The sequence below is a fragment of the Zalophus californianus genome, chromosome 7 (assembly GCF_009762305.2).
Source record: "Zalophus californianus isolate mZalCal1 chromosome 7, mZalCal1.pri.v2, whole genome shotgun sequence".
NCBI lineage: Eukaryota > Metazoa > Chordata > Mammalia > Carnivora > Otariidae > Zalophus > Zalophus californianus.
Window position 1 is genome coordinate 52,330,504 of NC_045601.1, and position 22,944 is coordinate 52,353,447.

Sequence of the window (22,944 nt, forward strand, 5' to 3'; positions counted from 1 at the left end):
AACACATTGCATTTCTACTCTTCTTTATAATATTTACAAATAAAGCATTAAGTAAAACTTTTATGTGCTACAGTCTACTAGACCAGAGGAAAGAAAAACTTACTGCTAGAATAATTTTTGCAAGTTTAAGGCTGAGCAAGTCTGAACCAATATCAACTAGTTTATATAGGGTCTTCAGGAGAACACTTCTTCTCTTAAATTTATTTCCAAGCATGTTTCCTTCCTCTAAAGCGTGATGAAGTTGTGTGCAAGAAGCACAAATCGTTTCAATGTTTTCTTCTGTCAGAGCAAAGAGAGTAAAGTAGCACTTACTAATTAAGGTCAAGTTTTCAAGTGTGTCAAACACAGCATAAGTAAAACCCCACAATTATTTCCCCGAACATCTTCAAATTCCTGAACTATGTTTTTTCCCTTCTCTTGCAATTTCCATCTACCTGATTTTTTTTTCACCTCATTGATCCACCTCCTACCATGTTAACTTATTTACCCATCAGTCAGCTTATCTAGAACACACAGTCTTTCAAAGAGCGTATTAAAGAATGGAATTGCACCGATTCCAGATGGCCTGCTTTATTCCAAATGCCCTCTACCTCACGGTGCTCGCTTCAGTCTCAGGGAAGCCCACCACTGTGTCTCCACCTCCAACCCTTTGGGACATAGTTCCTCTGGCCTAGAATGTTCTCCTCACCTTCATTCCTACTGATTTGGGTCCATCAAGGCTCTGTTTACATTCTGGCCCCTCCAGAAAAGATGTACCATTCCACATTCAACAAACATTACTTGGTACTTTGTTGTTTTTCACATACCTATGTATGTTGTGTTCCGTGTCCAGTGCCCTCAAGCAGATGTCATGCTAAGTGAGGAGGAATTGTCTTTGTATCTTTGTATCAACAGAGCATGGTTCAGTTAGAATACTGTATGGACAACCTATAACATAGTTTAATGTATGTTCGTTTTCTAATATATCTGCTGATGAAAACAATGATCAATATTTTTCTATGAGAACAATGCTCACTATCTGAGAAACGAGGGCTCAAAGGGAACAAAAATCTCAAAAATGCCACCTCATCCACTGTTACTTGCAAGGGGTTATTACAAGAGAGGAGAATAAAAAGAAGACTTCAGTTGGGAAACAGGAGAACCCTAGAACATTTTATTTTATAGTGAGAATTCTGAGGACAGCAATCTTTGAAAGTGGTATCCATACCAATAGACATGCAAGGAAGAAAACTAGCACACAAAATGGAACCTGAGGGGAAATATAAGAATCCAAGTCTGAGATATTCAGTTGAAAAATATTATCTGATAGATCCCATCACAAAATTTAAAATTAGGAAACCAATCTTAAATAAATACCATAATGTGCTCTTAAAAGCTCACATAGAGGAAGTGTGCGCCTGAAGAAGGAAATGACTCAGGCCATTTTTAGCTCTTTTCAACAATAACATCTAAGAAAAAATGTTAAACCTCAATAGCTCGGTAACCTTCAATGCCTTTTGGTTATGCACTTAAATAAATGAATTTTTGGGAAATGACTTAGACTAACTTTAAATAAAAGGAAAAACCTGAGCTCTATTGTAAGAACACTTTTGTTTTGTTGTTTTATTCTTCTGTTCTTGGCAGTTTCTTCACAAACCCCAAGTCCAGGCCGTGGGCCCCTCTCTGGCAATGGGGAGACCTCAAGGCATTTTTCTAACACTTCCCTCTACAAACTGTTCAGCCTGGTGGGTTCAATGAGGAGTAGCTGTCGTAGTTTAAAATAAACTAAAAAAGGAAGTTTCATGGGTCAAGTTCTAAACTGTTTTAGAACTTGTGTGTCAAACACAGTATAATTGTAAATTATATACAAATTAACATAAATAATATACAATATTATTTTTATATACATATAATATATAATATTATATATATTATTGTATTATATACAATATTGTATATTATATATAATATACAATATAATATACAAATATATAACAAATTAAATTATAAACAAATTAACTCTTTATACCAGTTGGTTTGTTATAAATGCTGTAGAGCCTCAAAAGACAACTTGAACTTAAGAGTTTTCAAGATTCTCAAGGGGCTAAAGCTAGTGGGTAAAAGTTGGATAAGTAATAGACAGCAATGTAGCCTCAAAGTAACATCTCCCCATAAGATACTTATTAATTACAAAGGGGAACATAGTAACTTTACAGTGGAAAAGCCTGGACACCACCTTCCCCAAGTGATCAAAATTCCCATCCCCAGTAAGAGATCAGAGCAGAGTCATGTGCCTACTGCTATGAGGCACTGAGAAGGACACAGCATCACTCATGCCATATACCTGCCCCAAATGCCTCAAGTGGATCAAAGTGAGAGAAAATACCAGACCAAACTCATTTGTGGGGGCAGTCTATAAAATAATTGGTCTGTACTCCTCAAATACGTCAAGATCATGAAAAGAGATATGACAAATAACTTGAACTTATGATCCAGGATTTTCTTTTTCTATAAAGGAAATTATTAGGATAACTGGCAAAATCTGAATAAGGTTTGTATAGTATGGTATGGTAGTTTCCAGATATGTCACAGAATGTCCTTGTGTCTTAAAATATATGTTAGAGTACTAGGAATATGGGACATCATGTTGGCAACTTGTTCTTAAATGGTTCAAAAAAGGAAAAAACAGTGTGTGTGTGTGTGTGTGTGTGTGTGTGTGTGTGTGGTGTGTATGTGTGTGTGTGTGTTACGGGGGTACAGAGAAAATGAGAGCAAGAGGGAGGAAGAGAGAGAGGGAATAATGAAGCAAATGCGGTAAAATATTAATATTTGGGGACTCGAGGGAAGGGCATACAGGATTTCTTTGTACTATCCTTGACACTTCCCTGTAAGTCTGAAATTACATCAAAATAAAAAGGAAAATAAGAAAGACAGACCCTCAAAAGCTCAAGTAACCCAATCCTGCCACCATTCACTGTTCCTAAAGTTGAGGGGAGAGATGCCATACTTCAGGGCCAACAATCTTCTGAGAAGGGAGATTCATCCACATTCCAAATCCCAAACTCTAGTTCACTTTTTTCTGCTGGTGTCCCCAGAGGTCTCTTAAAATCCTTCAGGCTGAAGACTTCCTCCGGGACAGGCCTTCATGCTACAGGCCATCCTCCCCACTGCGTTCTTCCTAGCATGTTCTCTGTTTTAACCTTTGCTCAGACAGACTGCTCTCCTCACTAGTTTTTTGCCCACGTCTCCTAAAAATAAAGGGCCCAAAGTCAAAATTAGAAACTCCAGAAGGAGAACAGTCATCCATTGGGGTTTTTGAGCTGCCATGGACAGTGATGATGGTCCAGTCTAAACCACCCTCACCTGGCATGCGAACACTGCCACGCATAGAGATTAGGTGGCTGCCCACAGCCACGTGCTTCGTTGGTAGCAATACCAGGACCAGAACCCCTGCCTGGGGCACCTGCAGGAGCCATGAACACAGCCAAGTACTAAAAGGGAGCTGAGGAGCAGTGAGGTTATTTGAACATTTTAGGAAGTAGGTCTTAAGCAGGACTTCCTTGCTTACTGGGGAGGACTTCTTTACCATGCTTCTCCTAGGGTCTCTTCTTGAGCCTATCATGTTGGTTTGCTCATCCATGGAGTACTTGTTCCACAATGCCTAGTGAGGGCTACTGTGTGCTGTGTGCCGGCCTTAGCTGGGGGCCATGACTGTGGCTCCAGAGGAGCCCATTTCAACTTCAGAAATGGAATCCCCACGGGGCGGCAAAGGAGAGAAAGCAGGGGCCATTCTCTTGACAAGCTTTCCGTGGGTTGCCTTTGCAGAGACCCATTGATCATGGGCCTTCCCTGCTGGGGAACCTCACAGTGCAAGGGCTGGGCACACCCTAGGCCACCTCCAGCTCTGAGTGGCATTCCCAACAAGTGAGGTAACCTTAGGAGAGTAGGACATATACATTTGGATCTAGAAAACCATGGGCACACCTCCCAAGGATGCCAGTTTATGAGACTTAGTCAAAGTTTCAGGGACCTGAAATCTGTTTTAATCTTTCACTTTCGTGCATTAACTGCCACCCCAGAGAGTTAAAACCAGCATTTACTTGGGCAGACAGAAGGTGATAATTAATATGTATTCCATGGGGAGTTTTAGAAGTAGGCTCTCTTCCTGAATTTAAAGTATAATTTTTACTCACTAAAAATTAGGTCTACTTGTATTTCATACGTACATTACTGGGTGAATAAAGAGATAACTTCATTTGTTTCTGAACACGTTCACAAAAATGGTAATCAAAGCTTACTAAAGATATCAGGGCAATGGGGAACATAGAAATAGCTAAAGATATTCTCAATTTAAAACAAAAACTTTTTTTGTTACCCTTTTCTAATTCTTGCAAAATTGGTACGATCCTTGTATTCCAAAAGACTTCATCTACTTCTATTTCTGTTTCCTTTTCTTGCACGTCGCCTTTTGAGACTGCAAAAGAAATCCAGATCAGGAGAAAGCCGTGAACAAGGAGGTATACCTGGGGTACCATCACAAGTCTTTGTTGTTCATCACTAAAATTAATCAGCTCTGGAATTAAATTACACCTCACCCCCTAAGCCCAACTAATTCTAATTAGAACTACATGTCTTTTAATCAAATTACCCCACATCAAACTCAGATAAGATCATGTAAATAAATCAGAACTTTAAACTCTGGTTAGGACACTGCATTGATGTCTTAAGCTTTGGAAATGTTGGAATTGTTGTCAGTAAGGCAAATTAAATAGTTTGTTGTTTTTTTTTAAGTAAGCTCTATCCCCAATGTGGGGCCTGAACCCATGACCCTGAGATCAAGGGGTCACACACTCCACCGACTGAGCCAGCCAGGTGCCCCGTACTGCAAATAGTTTGAATTATTTTTTATTTAAACTTACCATTCTGTAATGTGGGATAAATAGAAAACTATAAATATGTAAAGAATAAGGATTTTGAAAGTGTTTCATGAAAACTTTTCTGAAAAGGAAGGCCTTCAGAGAGGCTCTCTTTCCTATACAAAATGAAATGGCCACATCATTTTAAGGCCACTGCCATTAGCGCCAAGTGAATTTGTGTGGGGTAGTGGGAAAAGCCTGTGCTTGGGGCGCTGACAGATTTCAGTTCAAATCACAGCTATTGTATTGATGCACTGGTTGGCTGGGGTCTGGCTTCTTATCCTTTCTGAGCCTCATCAGTGAAACAGAGATGAAAATCTTTGCCTTTGGGGTTCTGAGAATTAAAAGACATGATACAGGTAAAGCTCAGAGCCCAGGGTCTGGGACCCAGGAACACTCAATAAACGTGAATTTCATTTTCCTGATTAAAAAACAACAGGCCACCACGGTCTGAAGTTCATCTGGCTGCACGATACCACTGAGTCATCAAGATTCAATGCTGCCCGGGAACTTAGGCTCTAGAAAATGAAAAGCTAGTTGCCATTGGCTGGGTCCTTTAAGAGGCAGCGTGTCTCTACTTAATTTTAATAACATAACAAGGAGGTCCCCAAGTTATCTCCATTTTCCAGATGAAGAAAGTGGGGCTCAGGGGCATTAGGCTACCTGCCCAAGGTCATACAGCTCCATGGCCCTTGCTCTTGAACTCTATGCCATTCCACCCCACAGCAGAAACAGTAAACTGAAAGTTGGCTTTGGAGAGCAATGTGCATCATATTAGAAACTACAAATCATGATTACATTTCACAGAGGAAATACCCCACTATCTAAAGCACAGACCATGTAGCTGGAGGGGGCACCGCAGTGCGGACTCTCAGGAGCAATGCTAAAGACAGCCTCCCTTCTCCCTTCTGCTCCCTCCCCATAAGGCCCTCTCATGGCACCCAGTCTGTACTGCTTCAGAGTCTGTACCTGCCCAGAGTGGACCCGGTACCAATCATTCAAATGCCCACAGCGGGTGCCTAGATCCCCAAAATGTCACACAAAGAGTTAGAAATGATAGGGACAATCAGGGTTTCATAGAAAGAGAGAAAGAGAGCAAGAGCAGTGAAAAGGCAGATGGCCTATACAGTTTTAGGTTATTTTAACTGGAGAAAAAAGAAAGACCAGACAACCAGGGAGGCCTGTGATAGCATAGGTTCTAGAATCACTGTCTGGGTTTGGAGCCTAGCTCTGGGGTTGACTGTGGGCAAGTTGCATCACTTTTCCTCTATAAAATGAGGTAACGATGGTCATCTCCAAGTATTGGGATGATGGGTTAATTTCTTTTATGTGTGCCTGTATTTTCCTAAACCTCTCATGCATTTATGTTACTCTTGAGAAGAAAAAAAATATACAATACATATTAAACTTCCCAAGCATGTGGTGATGATGTCACCCAGAAGCAGGAAAGCTATGCGATTTACCCATCCCTTCCAGTGTGTAGGCCTTCCTCTAACACTCCACGCTGGAAACAGCCACCCCAGGTGCAGTGAGTCCAGGCTTGCTTTTTCTCAAACCTTCCTGACACCAAAAGAGGACCATGCACACTGGGTGTGAGGAGCCCTTGAGCAGAAAAAGTAGATAGAGAGGGGTTGGCAACAAAGCTGTAATTCAGCAGTGTAGGTGTGCTGTCTACAGCTTTAATAGCAAAGTTTTCCATCATTTGTCTAACCCCTAAGGAAGAATTCATGAATTGCACGGGTGCATTGTCTTTAGGACAGCATCAGTCCCTATCGGTACAGGTTCTCAATCCCTTATCCAAAGCCTTTGGACCAGATGTAGTTTGGGAATAAAAAAGATTTTGAATTTTAATAAGGCAATAGGGTGAACACACTGCATATCATGCATCACCCCCGGTAGGGTCTTCTGGGGTGGTGCCCTGCACCAGGGTTCGTGCATATTTGCAAGAAACAAAACAAAGACTATTCTCAGCTTCCCATCAGCTCAGCTCAGGCATTGCTACTAAATGAGTTTGAAAAACACTTCAGCTTTCAGAGCCTTCCCAAGCTTCAGTTTTGGGATTTCAGAACTGCAGATAATGGATGGGAGACCACCATCTCAATCTTTTGGGTCATTACTTTTATGAGTCTACCCTAACTTTGATAAATTACAGGTATGGACCCAAAAAGTAAACCTGAATATTCAAGCAGGATAAAACCCATGGTTGTTCATATTCTCAGGTATCTGCCCAAGTCCAAAGCATGTGAATACAGTCAACATATATCAAGGCAAGTGAAAAGCCAGAAGATAATAAATCAGACAAATAACTTAATCACCAAATATTTACGGCACACTTAAATTTTACTAGAAATACAGACTCCAAGTCCAATAAGTTCAACTCAGCATTTTTACCTCCTGTGCAATATGCTCTCTAATGAATAGTTCTATGAGGAACCACGATTATCAATCTGTTTCTTAGGACAAACAAAATCAATAATGCGCTCACCCCAGGAAGAGTGGAATTACAGGGGTGAGCCAGAAATCACAGAGTTGTTTATTTAACCTTGGCAAAGGAAAGGCCCTTGCAGGCCCTTCTGAATGGTTCTAAGCCTTGTTCCTTCTCAGAGCAGAAGTCAGCCAGACACTGTGGCATAAGGGTTCTCCCAAGAATCGCAGGGCGAACGGTTGTTTCCAGCCACGACCTTTTCTGCATCTCCACCCACTCACCTACCTCCTCCAACTCTGCTTTCTGCAAAAATCCCATTTTCTATAACTAAACCACTCTCCACTCCAGCATCTGAAGCATGGAATCCTGTGACTACTCTTGAAGATCTACAAAAATTAAAGTTTGCTTCAGTCTTGGGCAACAATCTAATATTTTAGAAAGCACTTTCATCTAGGTTCACAGTTTGCTAAATATAAAAATTATGATTCAACAGGAAATTGGGTAAGTCAAGCAGAAATTTCAGCATGTTTTTGACGATTTTGCTGTCTCAGTGGTTATAGTTTTTAACCACAGCTTTGAGTTCTGGACACAAAAACTTGACACAATGTTTATTGGCTGATGTTTTTAGCAAGTAAATGTAAAATCCTTAGCAACAATGCTGATGCAGAAATCAGTCTAAGATTTTCCTGAGGGTTACAGAAATTCCTGTTGGCCACAAAAGTCATTTTATTGATAAAGAATTAATTTTGAAAGTGATAAAATATTTTTGAACCTGATATTAGTTTGGTTTTATAAAATTTCATGTGTGCAAAAAAAAGTGAAAAATATAACAAACACCTGTGTACCCACAAATAGTTTGGTCAAATACTAATGGTATTTTTATCCTCCTCTTTATTTCAAAAAAGTAAACATTACAGATAGAGTTGTCTCCTCTTATCTGTCTCCCTTCCTCCCCCTCCCTCCAAGGGTTACCACCATTCTAAATCAGGTGGTTATTTTTATCATGTTGGACTTTGCATGTCACCACATAGGTCTGTATCCATAAACAACATATGTCATTGCTTTTGCAACTTAACACTTTCATGTAATATTATGTTTGTACTCATTTCAGTCAATATTATAAGTGTGACTGCTATATTTCATTGCATGAATACACTTTGCATCATTTCTAGCCTGTGATTTATATTGTTGTATATTTTTTCTTGAACCAATTAAAGCCCCCAGAGGCTGTCTTCATACATTTAATAGAGTTTCACTTAGGTGAGCAATGATTTTGAACTCGGGTTTTGAACTCAAGAATTATGTTGATGTCAAGCTTTGCGATTTTCTGAATACTTTTACAAAATAATTTCTTGCACGCTCACTAAGACTATAATCTACAGATGTCTGAGGCCCTAGAGCTGGGTAATGGTAAGAATTTTAAGACTGTTGTGAAAATAATAAAAATTTCTAAAAATAAATGTTGACGTGCAGCCAAGTTGGATGAAGTTACTGGAGTTTTCAAACAGTGAGCCAACATGAGACCTCTTCAGTGGAAATGTGAGATGCTTAAGATGAAGAAGTTCTGGAGACCTCTCAGCATACGAGCGCCTTACCTGCTCTGGTTTCAGGTCTGCTCAGGTCTGAGCTGTTGAAACATGATGAAGCTCTTGAACGCCTCTTCCCCTGGTCCCTAGGAGGAAAACGAATACACACAACACTCAGAGCAAAAACCAAAGCATTTCTCTTTCTGTAAGTGTAGAGTCGGCTATATGCAGGTTGTGAAGAAAGCATAGGTGATTGTTTATAAGACGGGGTCTGGTGCTCTATAGTCCTTTAGTCAACATCTGATTTCCAGCTTAGATTTATCTATCAAAAAACAAGACAGAGCTGCTTCACAGTATCAAATACAGTTACTAGAAACAACAACAACAACAAATCCCAAGTTTACTTCGCAAATCAAAAAAAGGAAAAAAAAAAAAAAACCTGATAAAGGATATATACCACAAGAGGTCACTGTTACAATAAGAACGAACTCAGGTCTGAGGGACTCAAAAAAGACCAGTGTTTAGGAGCTGGAAGGGACCCCTGCTCTGTCTCCCTGGGCACAAGGAAATTGTTCTCAAATTGATCAGCTGTGCCCCAAGTCACAAAGCAGGGTCGGATCTGGAGACCCACTCTCATAATTTCCGATTCACGGCTCTTTCTATTTCATCACAGAGTGTCCTGTTTCTACTTTAAACAATTCATTAAATTAATATTCTTTGAAAAATGCTTTATTTTTTGAAATAATTTAAATGTGAAAAAATGGAAGGTGAATTCAGGCAGCCCCCAGATGACAAATATTTTGTGTTCCAAAGAAAAGAGTAGCAGTTGGCCAATAGTAGGATTATATTGCCAGGTTTGTTTGGGGTTTTTTTGTTTTTTTTTTTTTTTAAAGGTTATATTTAATGTAGAGACCATCCAGGAAGGATACAACTTTTCTTTAGCTAAGCTGACACTTAAAAATACTCACTTTTAAATATCTGTAAACAATTCCAAGGTAAAAAACACTGAGTGCAAGTTTTACAACAGGTTTGTTTTTTTTTTTTTTTTGTCATCAAATAAAAGATTTGCTACAAAAAATCACAAAGAACGCATACACGTGTAGCCAGGGTCACTCACAAACACCCAGATGTGTGCCTGTGCAGCGAGATCCCTGGTAAATGTTCAGTGCTCTATCCTGGCCCTTGGCTTTTACTGCTGCCCAAGGATTAGCTTCTCCAAATACCATTTTTCCCATAAACAGGCCCCTTTTTTAAACACTTGATTTAACACTTCTTTTTATCATTTAGTAGAGAAAAGACCAAGCTAATCTTTCCCAAAATGTGTAATTATTTCATACCCTGAAACAATTGCTTTATTTTTACACAGCATAAAAACATAGATCTGGCAGCAAGAGGTGCCTGGCCAATCAAAGAAAGAGTATGGGGATGGGATCTCCTGTGTCAACACTCTCAGAGTTGAGATTCAAATGGAACAGATCTAATCTACCTTATGAGAAGAGAAAATACCGAAAGTTTGACAGGATGTGAAGCCAAGGAAGTTCTCATACTTATCACTCTTAGAAATAACAAGAAAGTCTGAGAACAATAGAGGCAGGGTCTTCTTGTCATTATTGTCCAAAACAACTATTGAAACTGAGGAAAATAGTTTTCAACTAATGGCTTTCTAAAGTCACTGGTCCACACTCTCTGAGTCATGGCCACTGATGAGGTTGCCTCCCTACATACCACATTTGTGTATCCCCAAGTACGGTGTGGGGGGTGGGGGGTGGGGAAGAAGGGTCCCTCTTCTTAGTGTATACCAAAGCTCAATAGTGCTGGGTCCTGCTGGTTCTCGAGAAGAGCACAGGATTGGGAATTTCTAATACTCCCTATGATCATCATTGTACAGTGGTTGAGCTTGCAGGCTCTGAACCCAAACTACCAGGTCCTGGGTCCAACATTTATCAGCTACATAGATCTGGGTAACTTACTTAAGCTTTTGGCCCTGGTTTTCTTATCTTGACGTGAGGGCAATGCCTCCCCTTAGTACAGTGACTGGTACATTTGAAGAACTTAATAATCAATATTGGTTTTCTCTTTTGTTCTGAATCAACAAGCACCTGTCTGAATAGTCCAGTGCTGGATGTTACTGTGATAAAGAACATATAAAGCGTTGCCCTGAAAAAGTCTAAAATCTACTTTGAGGAACTAAGCAACTTTTTTTTAAATGGAAAATTCCAAGGAAGTCTCTAATCAAGTGTTAAATTGTGAAAGCCAGCAGGTTACAAGAACTAGAGGGATGCTGGGAAGGAAGTGATGAGTGAAAGGGAGAAGTGGGCCACAAAGTGGGTCTTAAAAGCATAAAAGTGGAACCAGCAAGTGATAGCACTACTCTCAGGAGGGGAGAAACATGAGTGAAGGTAAAGAGGAACGTGAGCAGCCTGGGACTCAGGGCAGGGGCTAATTGTACAGGGCCAGTAAGGTAGGAATAGGAGGTTTCTGCTGGGGCACATGGGAACAGCTGCCTGAGACTCTGGGGAGAGGCGACGGCCCTGGTCTGATGAGCATAGGTTCTAACACAGGAAGTGATGGGCTCTGGAGTTGTGACAAGAGCATTGAGAAGACTTAGCGACAGGTAACAAGAACTAATTCTTGGGGGGTGCCAGTAGGACTGGAGAAAAAGGAACAAATTGAAGAGATCCTGCACATGAAAAGTTGACAGGATTCGTGGTTGATTTCAGGCAGAAGAAAGAGCAGAAGGTAAGCCTGGAGGAACAGGATAGCAGGTTGCCATCAACAGAAACGGGAAGGTTAGGGAGTAGAACAGTTTGAGGAGTGAGACACATGTGAGGTTTGCCATATTGAGTTTCGGATGAAAAATGGAGGATCAGCAAAGGAGATGTGGAAATCAGGGAAAGAGCACTTTTAAAGATCCAAGTGGCACACAGGGACTAGAGTGATCAGGTTTGTGGCTCAAAGACCAGAATCTCAGGACCAAGCCTTGTCAGGTACTTGTGTAAAGGATAGAAAAGAGGAAAAGGAGCCCAAAGGAAGAGGAGAAATAAAATATGTTCTCATGCAGCCCAAGCATTCTGAGAAGGCAAGCATGATTAACAGGTCAAAGATGAACACTGAGGAAGAACTGTCCCATCTGACCAGGGTAAGCCGAACGGGATTTCTGGGGAGCAGGGCAGCTAAAGTCCCACAACCAGAGTAAGGTGGGGAGAGAGACATCAAGAAAAGAAAATCCCCTCTCTGCCCAAGAAGAGAATAGATGGGCTTATAGTTAATGGAGATCTGTTCTCCTATAACTTCTACTCCACGAACCTTCTCAGTTCTATGTACCAATTGAAGCCACATGAAACAAAGCTTTATCCTTCTTCTTCTCAACAATTCTCCACATACTTAAAAATGTGGTGTTCACCACTTAACATCCTCTCCTAGGGTTTAAATCCCATGGTCTTATTAGCTACGTTATCAGCTAATTATGATCACATTTATTAGCTGTGTGACTTCATGTCTGCTTTTCATCTAAGCTTTGGTTTCCTCATCTATATCTGAGGTAAATACTAGTAACCCTCTATATAAGATTGTTGTGAGGATCAAATGATAAAATGTGTAAGTACCTTAGTAAGTACCCAGTCAGTGTTTACTATCGTTGCGGCTGCCATCACTGATGTCACTGACAAACTTCTCCAGTCCCTTTAACTCCTCCTTATAGGATGTGGTTTCAAATCTCCTTGCCAGCCTATTCAGTTACTCTGAGCGAGTGTCACTTGGTCTGGGTCCGTATTAAAGTCTGGAACCCAGCACTGAGCTAAAGGTATGGCCTGAGGAACAATGAAGAGAGATTCTAAATAATGTAGCCTAAGACTACATTAGTGGTTTTGGTGGTCACATCACAGTGTTAGTCGATTCTTGGTTTTTCTTACAAATGCAGCTAGGGCAAATTTCCCCCATCCACGGTGGACTCATGAAATTTCACAGTATTATATTTGGCAAAGGGTTCCTGTCTATCAGATGTGTCTAGATCTTGATTCAGTCATACAATATAATTCTTCTTCCCAGCTTCCTGTTCCAAGTTGTCAAAGACCATAATTAATTTTTGTGCAATGATTTTTGATGTCCAACAATAAAACCATTCCAGAAATTATTATTTAAAGCTCTTTTGTGAACTTCTTCTTAGAGGCAGAATAACACCATTTAATTAGTTAGGGTATCTTCATCTACAAATAACAACAACAACAACAAGAAACTAATCCTAACACACTTAACCAGTAAATAGAATGTATTGGCTCATATAACCTAAAAGCCAAACACTAGGGTGGGTTTTAGGTGTGGTGTGATCAGGGCGTTGGTTCCATTTTTCTGCACTTCTCTCAGTTCTGCCCTTCCTTCCGTTCCATCTGTAATCAGGTGGGAGTACTAAAGACAGCAAGATGGCTATGGCATTCCCAGGCCCCTGATCTACTGCCAACATGCTTCAGAGCAAAAAGCAAGGTCTTCTCTTCCCAATCACTGACAGGAGTACTACATTTCACTGGATAACCAGAACCAAGCTCTCTAGCCAAGGCAATGCCATACACAGACTGACTGAGTCACTAGTGCTCATCCACCATTCAGTGACATTGGCAACATTTACTTCTGGACCATATATACATGGAAGAAATAAAGTGTATTTCTTTAAAAATATTCTAAAACTCAGATTTTCCTATTATTTAGACAGTTTTCCCAATTATTATGATTAGGTCAGAGGTCAGCAAACTTTTTCTTAAAAAGCCAGACAATATATGTTTTACACTTTGCAGGCCAAATGGCAAAATAGAAGCTACCATATAGCTACTTTTGTAACCATTTAAATGTAATGACTTAGAAAGATGTAAACCATTCTTGGCACAAGGGCTGTAAAACAAAACGAAACAAAACAGGTGGCTGGCCAGGTTTGGCTCCTGGGCTATAGTTTGTTGACTCCTGCTTTAAAGCAGTAACTATAAAGACACGAAGAAGGATTTGGAATTAAGGTGAAAAAAAGCAGTAAATTTATTTCCACTTGGAAAAAAAATTACATGTAAGAAAATGGGAAAGGAAATCTTAAAGGTAGATTTAAAATTTTAAAGCACATTTAAATTTTAAATGTGCTCATTATCATAAGCATATGATAAAAAGAAAATTTTAGCAAATTGTGAGCTAAACTTTCCCTTTCCCTAAGAAGAAGACACTTCATTTTCAGAATTAGACTCAAGTTGTATAGATTCAAGTCAGGAAGTAAATATTGTGGGCTGTGCAGCCATACAGTCTCTACAGCTACTCAGCTCCACTGCTGTAGTGTGCTTGCAGCCACAGACAAGAGCTGAATGACTGTGTCTGTGTTCCAATAAAACTTTATTTACAAAAACAGGTACTAGGCTGGATTTGGCCCATGGGTCTTAGGTTGCTTAACCCTGCTTCATAGTCTCTTAGATACTTTGCCTACAGTTTGAGAAGGCCACCACCAAGGACTGGGGCGGGGCGGGGGGGGCAGGGGAGGGGGAGATGCCTTAATCATGTCTTCGTGGCCTGAAACACCAGATATATAGTTTCCAGACATATTAGCATTAAGAACATTAGCATTCTGTCTTAATAACTAAGGTTAAAGATAGAATTCTACCTAAACAGTTACATACAAGCACAATGAAATTAAAGAATAGGATTTTAAAGTAAGGTTCATAAGGTCAAAATTTTAAGTCCACCAAGGTATTGGGTTGTGGCCCAAGATTTTAAAAATACATATTTAAAAATACATATTTAAAAATTACACATATAATCTTAGTATCTTTTTCAGTAATCACAAAGTGGTTATTATTCAAGCTCTACTTGTATAGACCTGATTAGACATGGTTTTGTAGCTAACCATGTTAGCTTCACTTAGTTAAGCTCAAACTCCCTTGGCTTCGAGTACAAGCCCACGGGTTCATGCTTCCCTTAACTTCCACAGCCCCACAGCTTCAAGGCCCTTCGTGTGAAAAGCCCTGTAACTTCCCGCTACGGCAGTGACGAGGACTTCCTCATCGGGCAGAGGGGCTGACACTGCCCCCTTCCCCAGCATGTTATACCCAGCTTCCGTTCTCTGATTTCCTCCCTGTGGTCCTGACGAGGTGCTGACACACAGCCATCTTCCACTGGAACTGCTACAACCTTTGCTTTCCTAACCATCTCCTTGTCCCAGGCTCTCCCTTCTCCTGGCCCTTCACTCTGCCGCCAGAGTCAGTCTCCAGCTAGAAACTTCCCAGTGGCTCCCTGCAGCCTACAGCCTCAGGACCCATGCTCCTGCCGCACTGGCCCATTTGCCTTTCTTCAAACCTACTGCCACGAAATCAAATACCCCTCTGCTTCTGCTGCTCCTTTAGCAAAGAACACCATGTTCCACCCCTAATGAAAATCAGCCTCCAGAGGCATCCCAAACCTACATACCCCAGGAAACATCCCCTGATCGTCAGGTCAGAATGAGGTGCTCTCACACCGAAATACCAGGGTAGGTGCTTTCATTCTCCCAGCATTGGAGTTAATCACTGAACAATGCTTTTCAAACTTTCCTGTGCATTCAAATCACCTGGCTATCTTATAAAAATGCAGATTCAGATCCAGTAGGTCTGGGATGGGGCCTGAGATTCTGCATTTGTAGCAAGCTCCCAGGTGATGCTGATGTGGCTCTTGCAGAGACCACACCTGAGCAGTAAGCCCGCTGTCGTGTAAGCACCTCATGGGCAGGGTCCATTTCTCTGTCTCCCACCTCCCCCCTGCCCTGACCCCTCAGCATAGGGCTTTGCTTGCTTACCAAGAAATGCTTACTAAATGGAAATGGTCGAATAAGGTGGGATTCTGCAAAACCATTCTGGCCGGTGCTTATCTTTTCTGAACGGAAACGGTTTCTCAGCCACATCACCCTTAATTTCTTAAAATAATGACTTCATTATTTTTGAAAAAATGACATATTTATTAATTTTTAAGGCCAGACAATATAAGAAAGTACAAAGAAGATTTTTTAAAAAATCATCCAGGTCCCACCACCCAGAAATAAACATTCATATACAGTAAACATAATTCCAGACATGTTTTGCACATATTCAGATGAAAAGAGAAAAGAAGGAACAGAAGAGTGATTTGGAGGGAGGGCAGGTAAAGGATACATATATAAATAGGATCATACCATACATGTCACTGTAATTTTAAAGTATTAAGTATAAATTTTACTTGAATTTAACAGAGAAACAGAAATTGAGATGAAACTGAAGGAATTGTAGAACTTCAGATGAATGAGTCTTCCCAAGAGATATTAGTTTCTAAAAGATCTCTCTGAAGTTAAAAAAAAAAAAATAATGAAAAACATTAGAATGCTGAAATACTCTTTTTTAAATTTATCTTTCAATTTCAGACTGTAGCTACTAACAAATCTATTCCCTCTTATCAAGTGAATAATTGGCTCTCACCCTTCCTCCCAAGTACCAGTTTGGGTTATTTATATTAGTATTACATCATTAAGGTTTCTGTTCCATAACCATCGTTTTCAGAGTTTTAATTCACTATGAAAATAAAGTGATACTCACCAGGAATGCCTCCTCATTTCTGAATTTTGACACATCATTTTGATGTCAAAGAGTTTTCTGGGGATGCCTGGGTGGCTCAGTTAGGTAAGCATCTGACTCTTGGTTTTGGCTCAGGTCATGACCTCAGGGTCATGAGATGAGCCCCGTGTGGGCTCTGCACTCAGCACAGAGTCTCCCTTCCTCTGCTCTTCTCCCTGCTCTCTCTCTCTCTTTCTGTCAAATACATACATACACATATACAATCTTTTTAAAAAAAAAAGTTTTCTAGAAAGTGCACGTGTGATATAGTCCCCAAGTTCATCCACATCTGGAAATGTCTATCCGTTGCCTTTTTACTGAAGAACAGCTTGGCTGGCAATACAATCTTGGGCTATCCTTCTTATACTTAGACTTCATAGACATTTTTCCACTGTATTCTGACACTGAGAGGTGCTCTAATAAAGCCAGAGGCAGCCTGCCTTTTCCTCCTTTTATGTGACTTGCTTATTCAGCCTGGATGGCCATAGGCTACCTTCTTCCATTTAGCCACTCCATCAACAATTACTAATTGAGTGTGTACTATGTCCTGGGTAGTGTTCTAGAGCTGAACATGGTTGGAAGTATCTTAGTGTGGAGTATTCCATGTAAAACTTTGTTGATGTGTCCACTGAGCTTCAGAATCAAATTTTTACTTCAGAAAGTTGTCTCTTCCATTGTCAGTTGGTTCTTGTGAATATCAAATGAGTTAACACATGTAGATCACTTGGAAGAGTGCGAGGCACTTAGTTGTTGAAAGTAAGCTAGTACTAGGAAGGGGTGGGGGGAGAGGAGGAAGACTCTCTCCTTCGGGAATACAAGTGCCATGCCTCCTGTATCTGTCTCAATTGCTTTCATCATTTTCATATCTTCGCATTCATTTCTTTTTGTAGGATTGCTTCCAGCCTGTACACCATGTCTCATTACATTTTCGACCTTTTTATTCTCCCTTTATTTCTAATATGACTTTCCTCTCTGTGTTTATACATTTTTCTTTCATTTCTTGAGGACTGCAAACATATTTTTCATCTCTTTAGGGGGCTTAGAATCTCTAATTTGAATTCTTCTAACCCAAAGAAGAGCTCCTTTTTCTTTTTTTTTAAATTTTTGACATGATGGAAAATCGTTTTAATACTTGTTTTTAGAGGGCAATTCCTTTTGTAATCCATATTCTTCATCTGTCTTTTGTTATGTTTTTTACGTATCTGTGCCCGAGTTCTATGTTAATTCTTGTCCTCCTATTTATTTATCTTTAAACAGAGCCATTTATTTGTTGAAGAATGAATAGGATCCACAGAGGGGGAGAATCAGGGTGTTCTGCAGCTTCAACTTGAATCAGCTTTCTTGAACATCCATTCACCAAGTCTGTTATTTTTCTTGACCTGAAGTGTGTGGCCTCTTGGTCTGTGTGTGGCATGCTACTGTGACTCACAGAAAAGCCCTGTTCCATGATAGGCTCCTGGAGTTCTAACCTAGCAAACCCGCCAACACATGCACGCACGCATGCACGCACATACACGTGCACCAGCTGGCCTACAGGAAATGAGGAGATCATCGCCCTCAGCTCCAACCCCCTGTCCTTTCATCATCTGGATCCTGAATGAGGGCTTTACAGGGGCATCTCCATGTTTTCCATGGCTGGCCCACGCCCTTAAGTCTCATTTCTTGAATTAAAGACTATTGGATGTATACCTTTCTGAACTGAGAGACTCATTCTTTGTGAAATCTGTTTCTTACTCTAGGTCTGAGGAGGTCAGTGTCTGCTCTCAAATTACCCCTTGTTTTCATCTATATTTCACAGACTCTGGCAGGTTAACTGGACTCCTGGTTGCACTATTCCAAGTGACAAAAACCTAATCTGAAATACTACACGCTGTCCCTGTCAAAAGAAAGGAAGAAAGGAAAGAAGAGGAAGAAAAGAAAAAAAGAAAGAAAGAAAGAAAGAAGGAAGGAAGGAAGGAAGGAAGGAAGGAAGGAAGGAAGGAAGGAAGGAAGGAAGGAAAAAGGAACATACTGGTTCAGACAACAGAGAAGTCTACAATGCGGATATGGATCATCCTTGAACTTGGTCACTATCTCAATTTCCTTAGCTCTGTTTATACATCACTTCCCACCCCCAGCCCCCACCCCAGAGTCACCCTCCACAAGGCAAAGAAATGGCCACTGTTGGCTCCAAGACCACATCATCTTTACAGCTTATGAACTTGAAAGAACACTTTCCTCAAAGGCTTTGGCAAAAGGCCCGGAGAGGAATTCAGCTGGCCTGTTTTGGATCCTGTGCCCACCTCTGAACCAACTGCTGTGGCTGGTGGATTGGAGAACTCGGAAGGCCAGTCCAGGGCCACATAATCACCCCTGGACCCCCAGGAAGGTGGGCAGGGAAGATAGAGTCAGCCCTTCTCTAAACATGGACTGAGCATGATGCAAGATGGCTTGCTCTCCGAAGGCAAGTATGCTAGGTAGACAAAAAAATCAAGCCCACACTACGGTGTAAAGTTTATTCCATGTTTTGCTGTTTCAGGCTAGAACCAGTTTTCTGCTTCATTGATGGTATTTATGTCTGTGTTTTTCATTCTTTGCTGCTTTCCTTCAGTTTCTACAGAGAATGCCTTTGCTTTACCATCTTTAACCAGAAGCCCTCTTTTCTTCTTTTTGACTCCAAAAATACTATTGGCCCTTGACAGTTTACAGATGAGGCTTTCAAGCCTCATTAATCATTCCACAACCCACAGTGAAGGCTGGGGGGAGAGGGGGGTGAAGGAGCACCGTTATTTCCATTTTACAGATTAGAAAACCGAGCCCCTGAAAGCGGTAAGAGACTTGCCGAAGAGCATACAGGTAAGTCAAATGGCTGAAAGAGAACCAGACCTACATCCAAGGATTGTGGTTCCCAGCAAAGAGTTCTTGGGCTTTCCTCTTGAGGGTCACATTTCCAAACCATAATAGTTCAAACTGTATTTACATAGAAAAGCCTTACAAGGTTTTTAAGCAGGCATATGAACGGGTTCATCAGGTTGGACCACTGGCTGGATGAGTGGATAGATGGACAGAGATATACATACATTCCTATTTTAACGGGAGCTTTATGATTTTTCAATCCACATGGCAACGCAAAGTAAGAGAAAATGGAGTGTCGCTAAGGGGCAGGCCTGCCAAAGCTTAGATGAGCCCTTAACTGGACACACAGAGACTGTCGGAGTTGCAACACTGTTTGAAGACAGACAGTTGGATGAGTGCTTCAGAGTATGTTCTCTCTGGGAAAGTTAGATAGTCCCCCAAGATCTCGTTTATGATGATAGCTTGCTTAGCAAACCCTTCTTCCATCACGACCAGCATAAAGTGAAACCACACTCCGTCCCAGGTCTGACTTATCCATACTCTAAATTAAGGGGGTACAAATCAAAGCTATTTCACCGGAACAGACTGCTCCTTTCCCCAGCCCAGAAGCAGGCGGCGTGAAGGTGGAGCGCTAAGGACCCTGCACGGGAGGCAGGTCCTCACTTACTCTGTCCCCTTTCTGAGACCTGCTTGTGCTCGTTCTAGAGCCAGTGTCCTCTCAGGCCTTTCTTTTCTAGTTTTTGCATTCCTTTCCCTCCCTTCTGCCAGCCAGTCTCACTGACAAGAGTCTTCATTTACCACATTAGGGTTTAAAGATGGAAAAATGTTAATTAAGTAAGGCTTTAGCATCAAAACTGGGAATACTCCACTGCATAGCAAAGATCATTTCTTGGAATTCTTCACTTAAATGTTTACAAGAAACAATTATCAAGTGTCTCAGATTGAGTCACAAGGGTAATTAATGAAAGAATTGCTAATAGTTTCCATTTTCTGGTTTGTTTTAATCCTACTGTATCAACTGGTTTTTTGGCGCCACGTCAACAAAACCCCATCCATGATTCAAGGAGGTAAAGGTTCCTAAAGCAGAAATGTTACTGGAAGTTAAACTCGCCAGGGTGCATTGCAAGCCCAACTCAGAGGCAGTCATTACACGACACAAAAGCTGTCCTCACCAAACAAAGGGAAAACAATTAGTGCTGCCGATGCCTCATAATTTTGGCCGGTCAGGAAGAAGTGCTTCCAGTTCCTAATTGATTTCTCCTTTGCTGTTGGTGGGATAAAATATGCAACTGAAAATGCCTTTGCTGTCCCCGACTGAGGAAGACATAATGAACTCTGGCTTGCCAAATTATTCTGCAACATCTGAAGGTTTGCAAATAGTAATAATAATAATAAAATTTAAAAAAAACAGCTCTTGTCTACTTTTTCCTAGTCAACATTAATTACTGTAAGGATGGGTGCAGCAAGATAAATGTTTCCTTTTCACTCCAGTGCTGAAAAATCACAAGCTCTCCTGCCGTCTTTTATGTTTAAGCTCGGAGGTCTGCAGCCTATTCTTACTCACCAACTGGAAAAGATTGGTTGCAATGGCCAGTTTGATGTTTTGTGCTCAGCTCCCAAAGTCCCCATTTGAAGTCATTCTCTTCCACTTAAGGAGACATTTCATTTTTCCCTTAATTTAAAAAATGTTCTGAATGCAAAGCAGCATTACCAGGGCTACTAGGTTGCCTAATATAAATTCTGCGTGCGCGACACCCTTCGGGCTCTGTCAGCAGACAAGGTCAGTTCAGCTAAACTAACCAGCTGCCAAGTAGCCGGTTCCGGGAAAAGTTTTAAGCACGCTGCGTGTGTAGGAGCCAAAGTCAGACCCAAAATCTAAAGTGAGGGCAACAACTCCTCGGTCTTAAAGCGGCCGGTGGAATTTAATCTTGTTAAGCAAATTTGAACCGGGCAGTCGTCCACAATGACCCAATGGAAAGTCATAGAAAAATATCTTTAACTGAATGACCTGGTCCAGTCCAAGACCTCCTGCCTATCTTAGCACCATTATTAGCTGGAGCTGGAGAACAGAGGCTGCTCTCCCCACTCCATCCACTCCCCACCCGAGTCCCCAATCCCCAGTCATTCAAGACTTCTTTAGGAAAACACAGGGGTGAGAATTCACAGGGTCCGTACAGTGAACATTTTTCCACAAATCTTAATGTGGTAAGAAAATTGCTCCTCAATTTTCTAGGGGAAGCCCTAGAAAGCCCCGTCTAGGAACATGGTATGAAATAAAGTAATTCCCAATAATTCATTTTATGAGGGATTAGGTGAGGGATGTCACAGACAATAGAAGTCTACAGGATTCTCCTGTTTTAACTACTTACCTGTTTGCAAAATAAATATTTAAATCCAAGTTTTTACTGGGGAATAAAATAAGTGTCTACTCTTTGGTGGAATTAACAACAGTGAACTAATCCAAAGGGAGGGAACAAGAGATTCCAGGCCAGGCAAGAATCCCAAATAACACACAAACAGAACAATCACTCATCACTCGAGGGCTGGCTGGAACAGCCTAACTAAAGCAAAGACTATTCTGACAGGCAGATCAACGCAGCATTTGGCCCGTATGAATAAATGTTTTCCTGAGGATTAAATGGGGAATGATGTAACACCAACTCCATTTAGCCATGAGAAAAAAAGTCTTTCCTATTGATGCATCATTAACTTAAAAATTTGTTTACATAAAAGGGAAAATGCAAATCAGTCATCTATATAAGATTAGGAAATAAACTAGTATATGACACAGTTATCCTAACCAGAAAACTAAATCAAAAGAATACTGACCCTCCACTTCTGAGATGAGATGGCAAGGCTGTTGTCCCTTTGAACATTTCTTGCTTCTTGATTTCACTGAAGCCTCCATCATAAGTTAGCTGAAGTGGGTGACTCTTTAAGTGGCCAATGGCATTTGATTCTGTTAAATAAATCCCATTGATTTTCACCATAGTGTCCCCCATCACAACTGTTTCCTTGGATGCCACTGTCTTCTTTGCTGTAACAATCAAGGAGGTGTTTTGTCAAAGCAGTTCTGATTTTAGGAGTCACTATTTCAGTATTTTTTAATCTAAGAATTTATACCATTTAAAAATTTTTATATGACTTATAAACAAGTCTGGAATTGTGAGACCAAAATCTACAAGACCTCACCATTATTTCAGGCTTGGCAGCATCAATTCATCAAAAATGAATGGGATCTTCTCTCTACTCTCTCAGAGTCTACCAGAGGACATGCACTCAAATGTAGGTTTATGAATAACTCAGTCCACATAAGTACTTCTGCATCCCAGAACAATGACTCCTTTTCCTGAATTTGATTATGTTAACAATTTTTTCATTCAAAAAATACTGAGCGCTGGGGTGCCTGGGTGGTTCAGTCGGTTAAGTGTCTGACTCTTGATTTTGGCTCAAGTCATGATCTCAGGGTCATGGGATCAAGCCCCACATCAGGCTCTGTGCTGGGCATGGAGCCTGCTTGGGATTCTCTCTCTCTCTCTCCCTCCCTCTCTCTAAAATAAATAAATAAAATCTTTTTTTTTTTTTAAGATTTTATTTTTCGACAGAGAGAAGGACAGTGAGAGAGGGAACACAAGCAGGGGGAGTGGGAGAGGGAGAAGCAGCCTTCCCGCCAAGTAGGGAGC

General features: G+C 40.9%; 1 protein-coding gene across 2 annotated transcripts in view; it reads right to left on the reverse strand.

Moving 5' to 3' along the window:
- The window catches only part of ARMC2 (armadillo repeat containing 2), a 107,529-nt gene that overhangs the window by 58,765 nt on the left and 25,820 nt on the right, over positions 1–22,944 (reverse strand). For both annotated transcript variants that reach the window (XR_003521484.1, XM_027602554.1), the window contains exons 5-8: positions 22,091–22,298; positions 8,916–8,992; positions 4,355–4,453; positions 104–279 (exon numbers count right to left, since the gene is read on the reverse strand). Coding sequence is in view for 1 of the 2 variants with exons in the window: in XM_027602554.1 (XP_027458355.1) it covers positions 104–279; positions 4,355–4,453; positions 8,916–8,992; positions 22,091–22,298 (560 nt within the window). In the remaining variant the exon portion in view is untranslated. The remainder of the gene's footprint in view (positions 1–103; positions 280–4,354; positions 4,454–8,915; positions 8,993–22,090; positions 22,299–22,944) is intronic.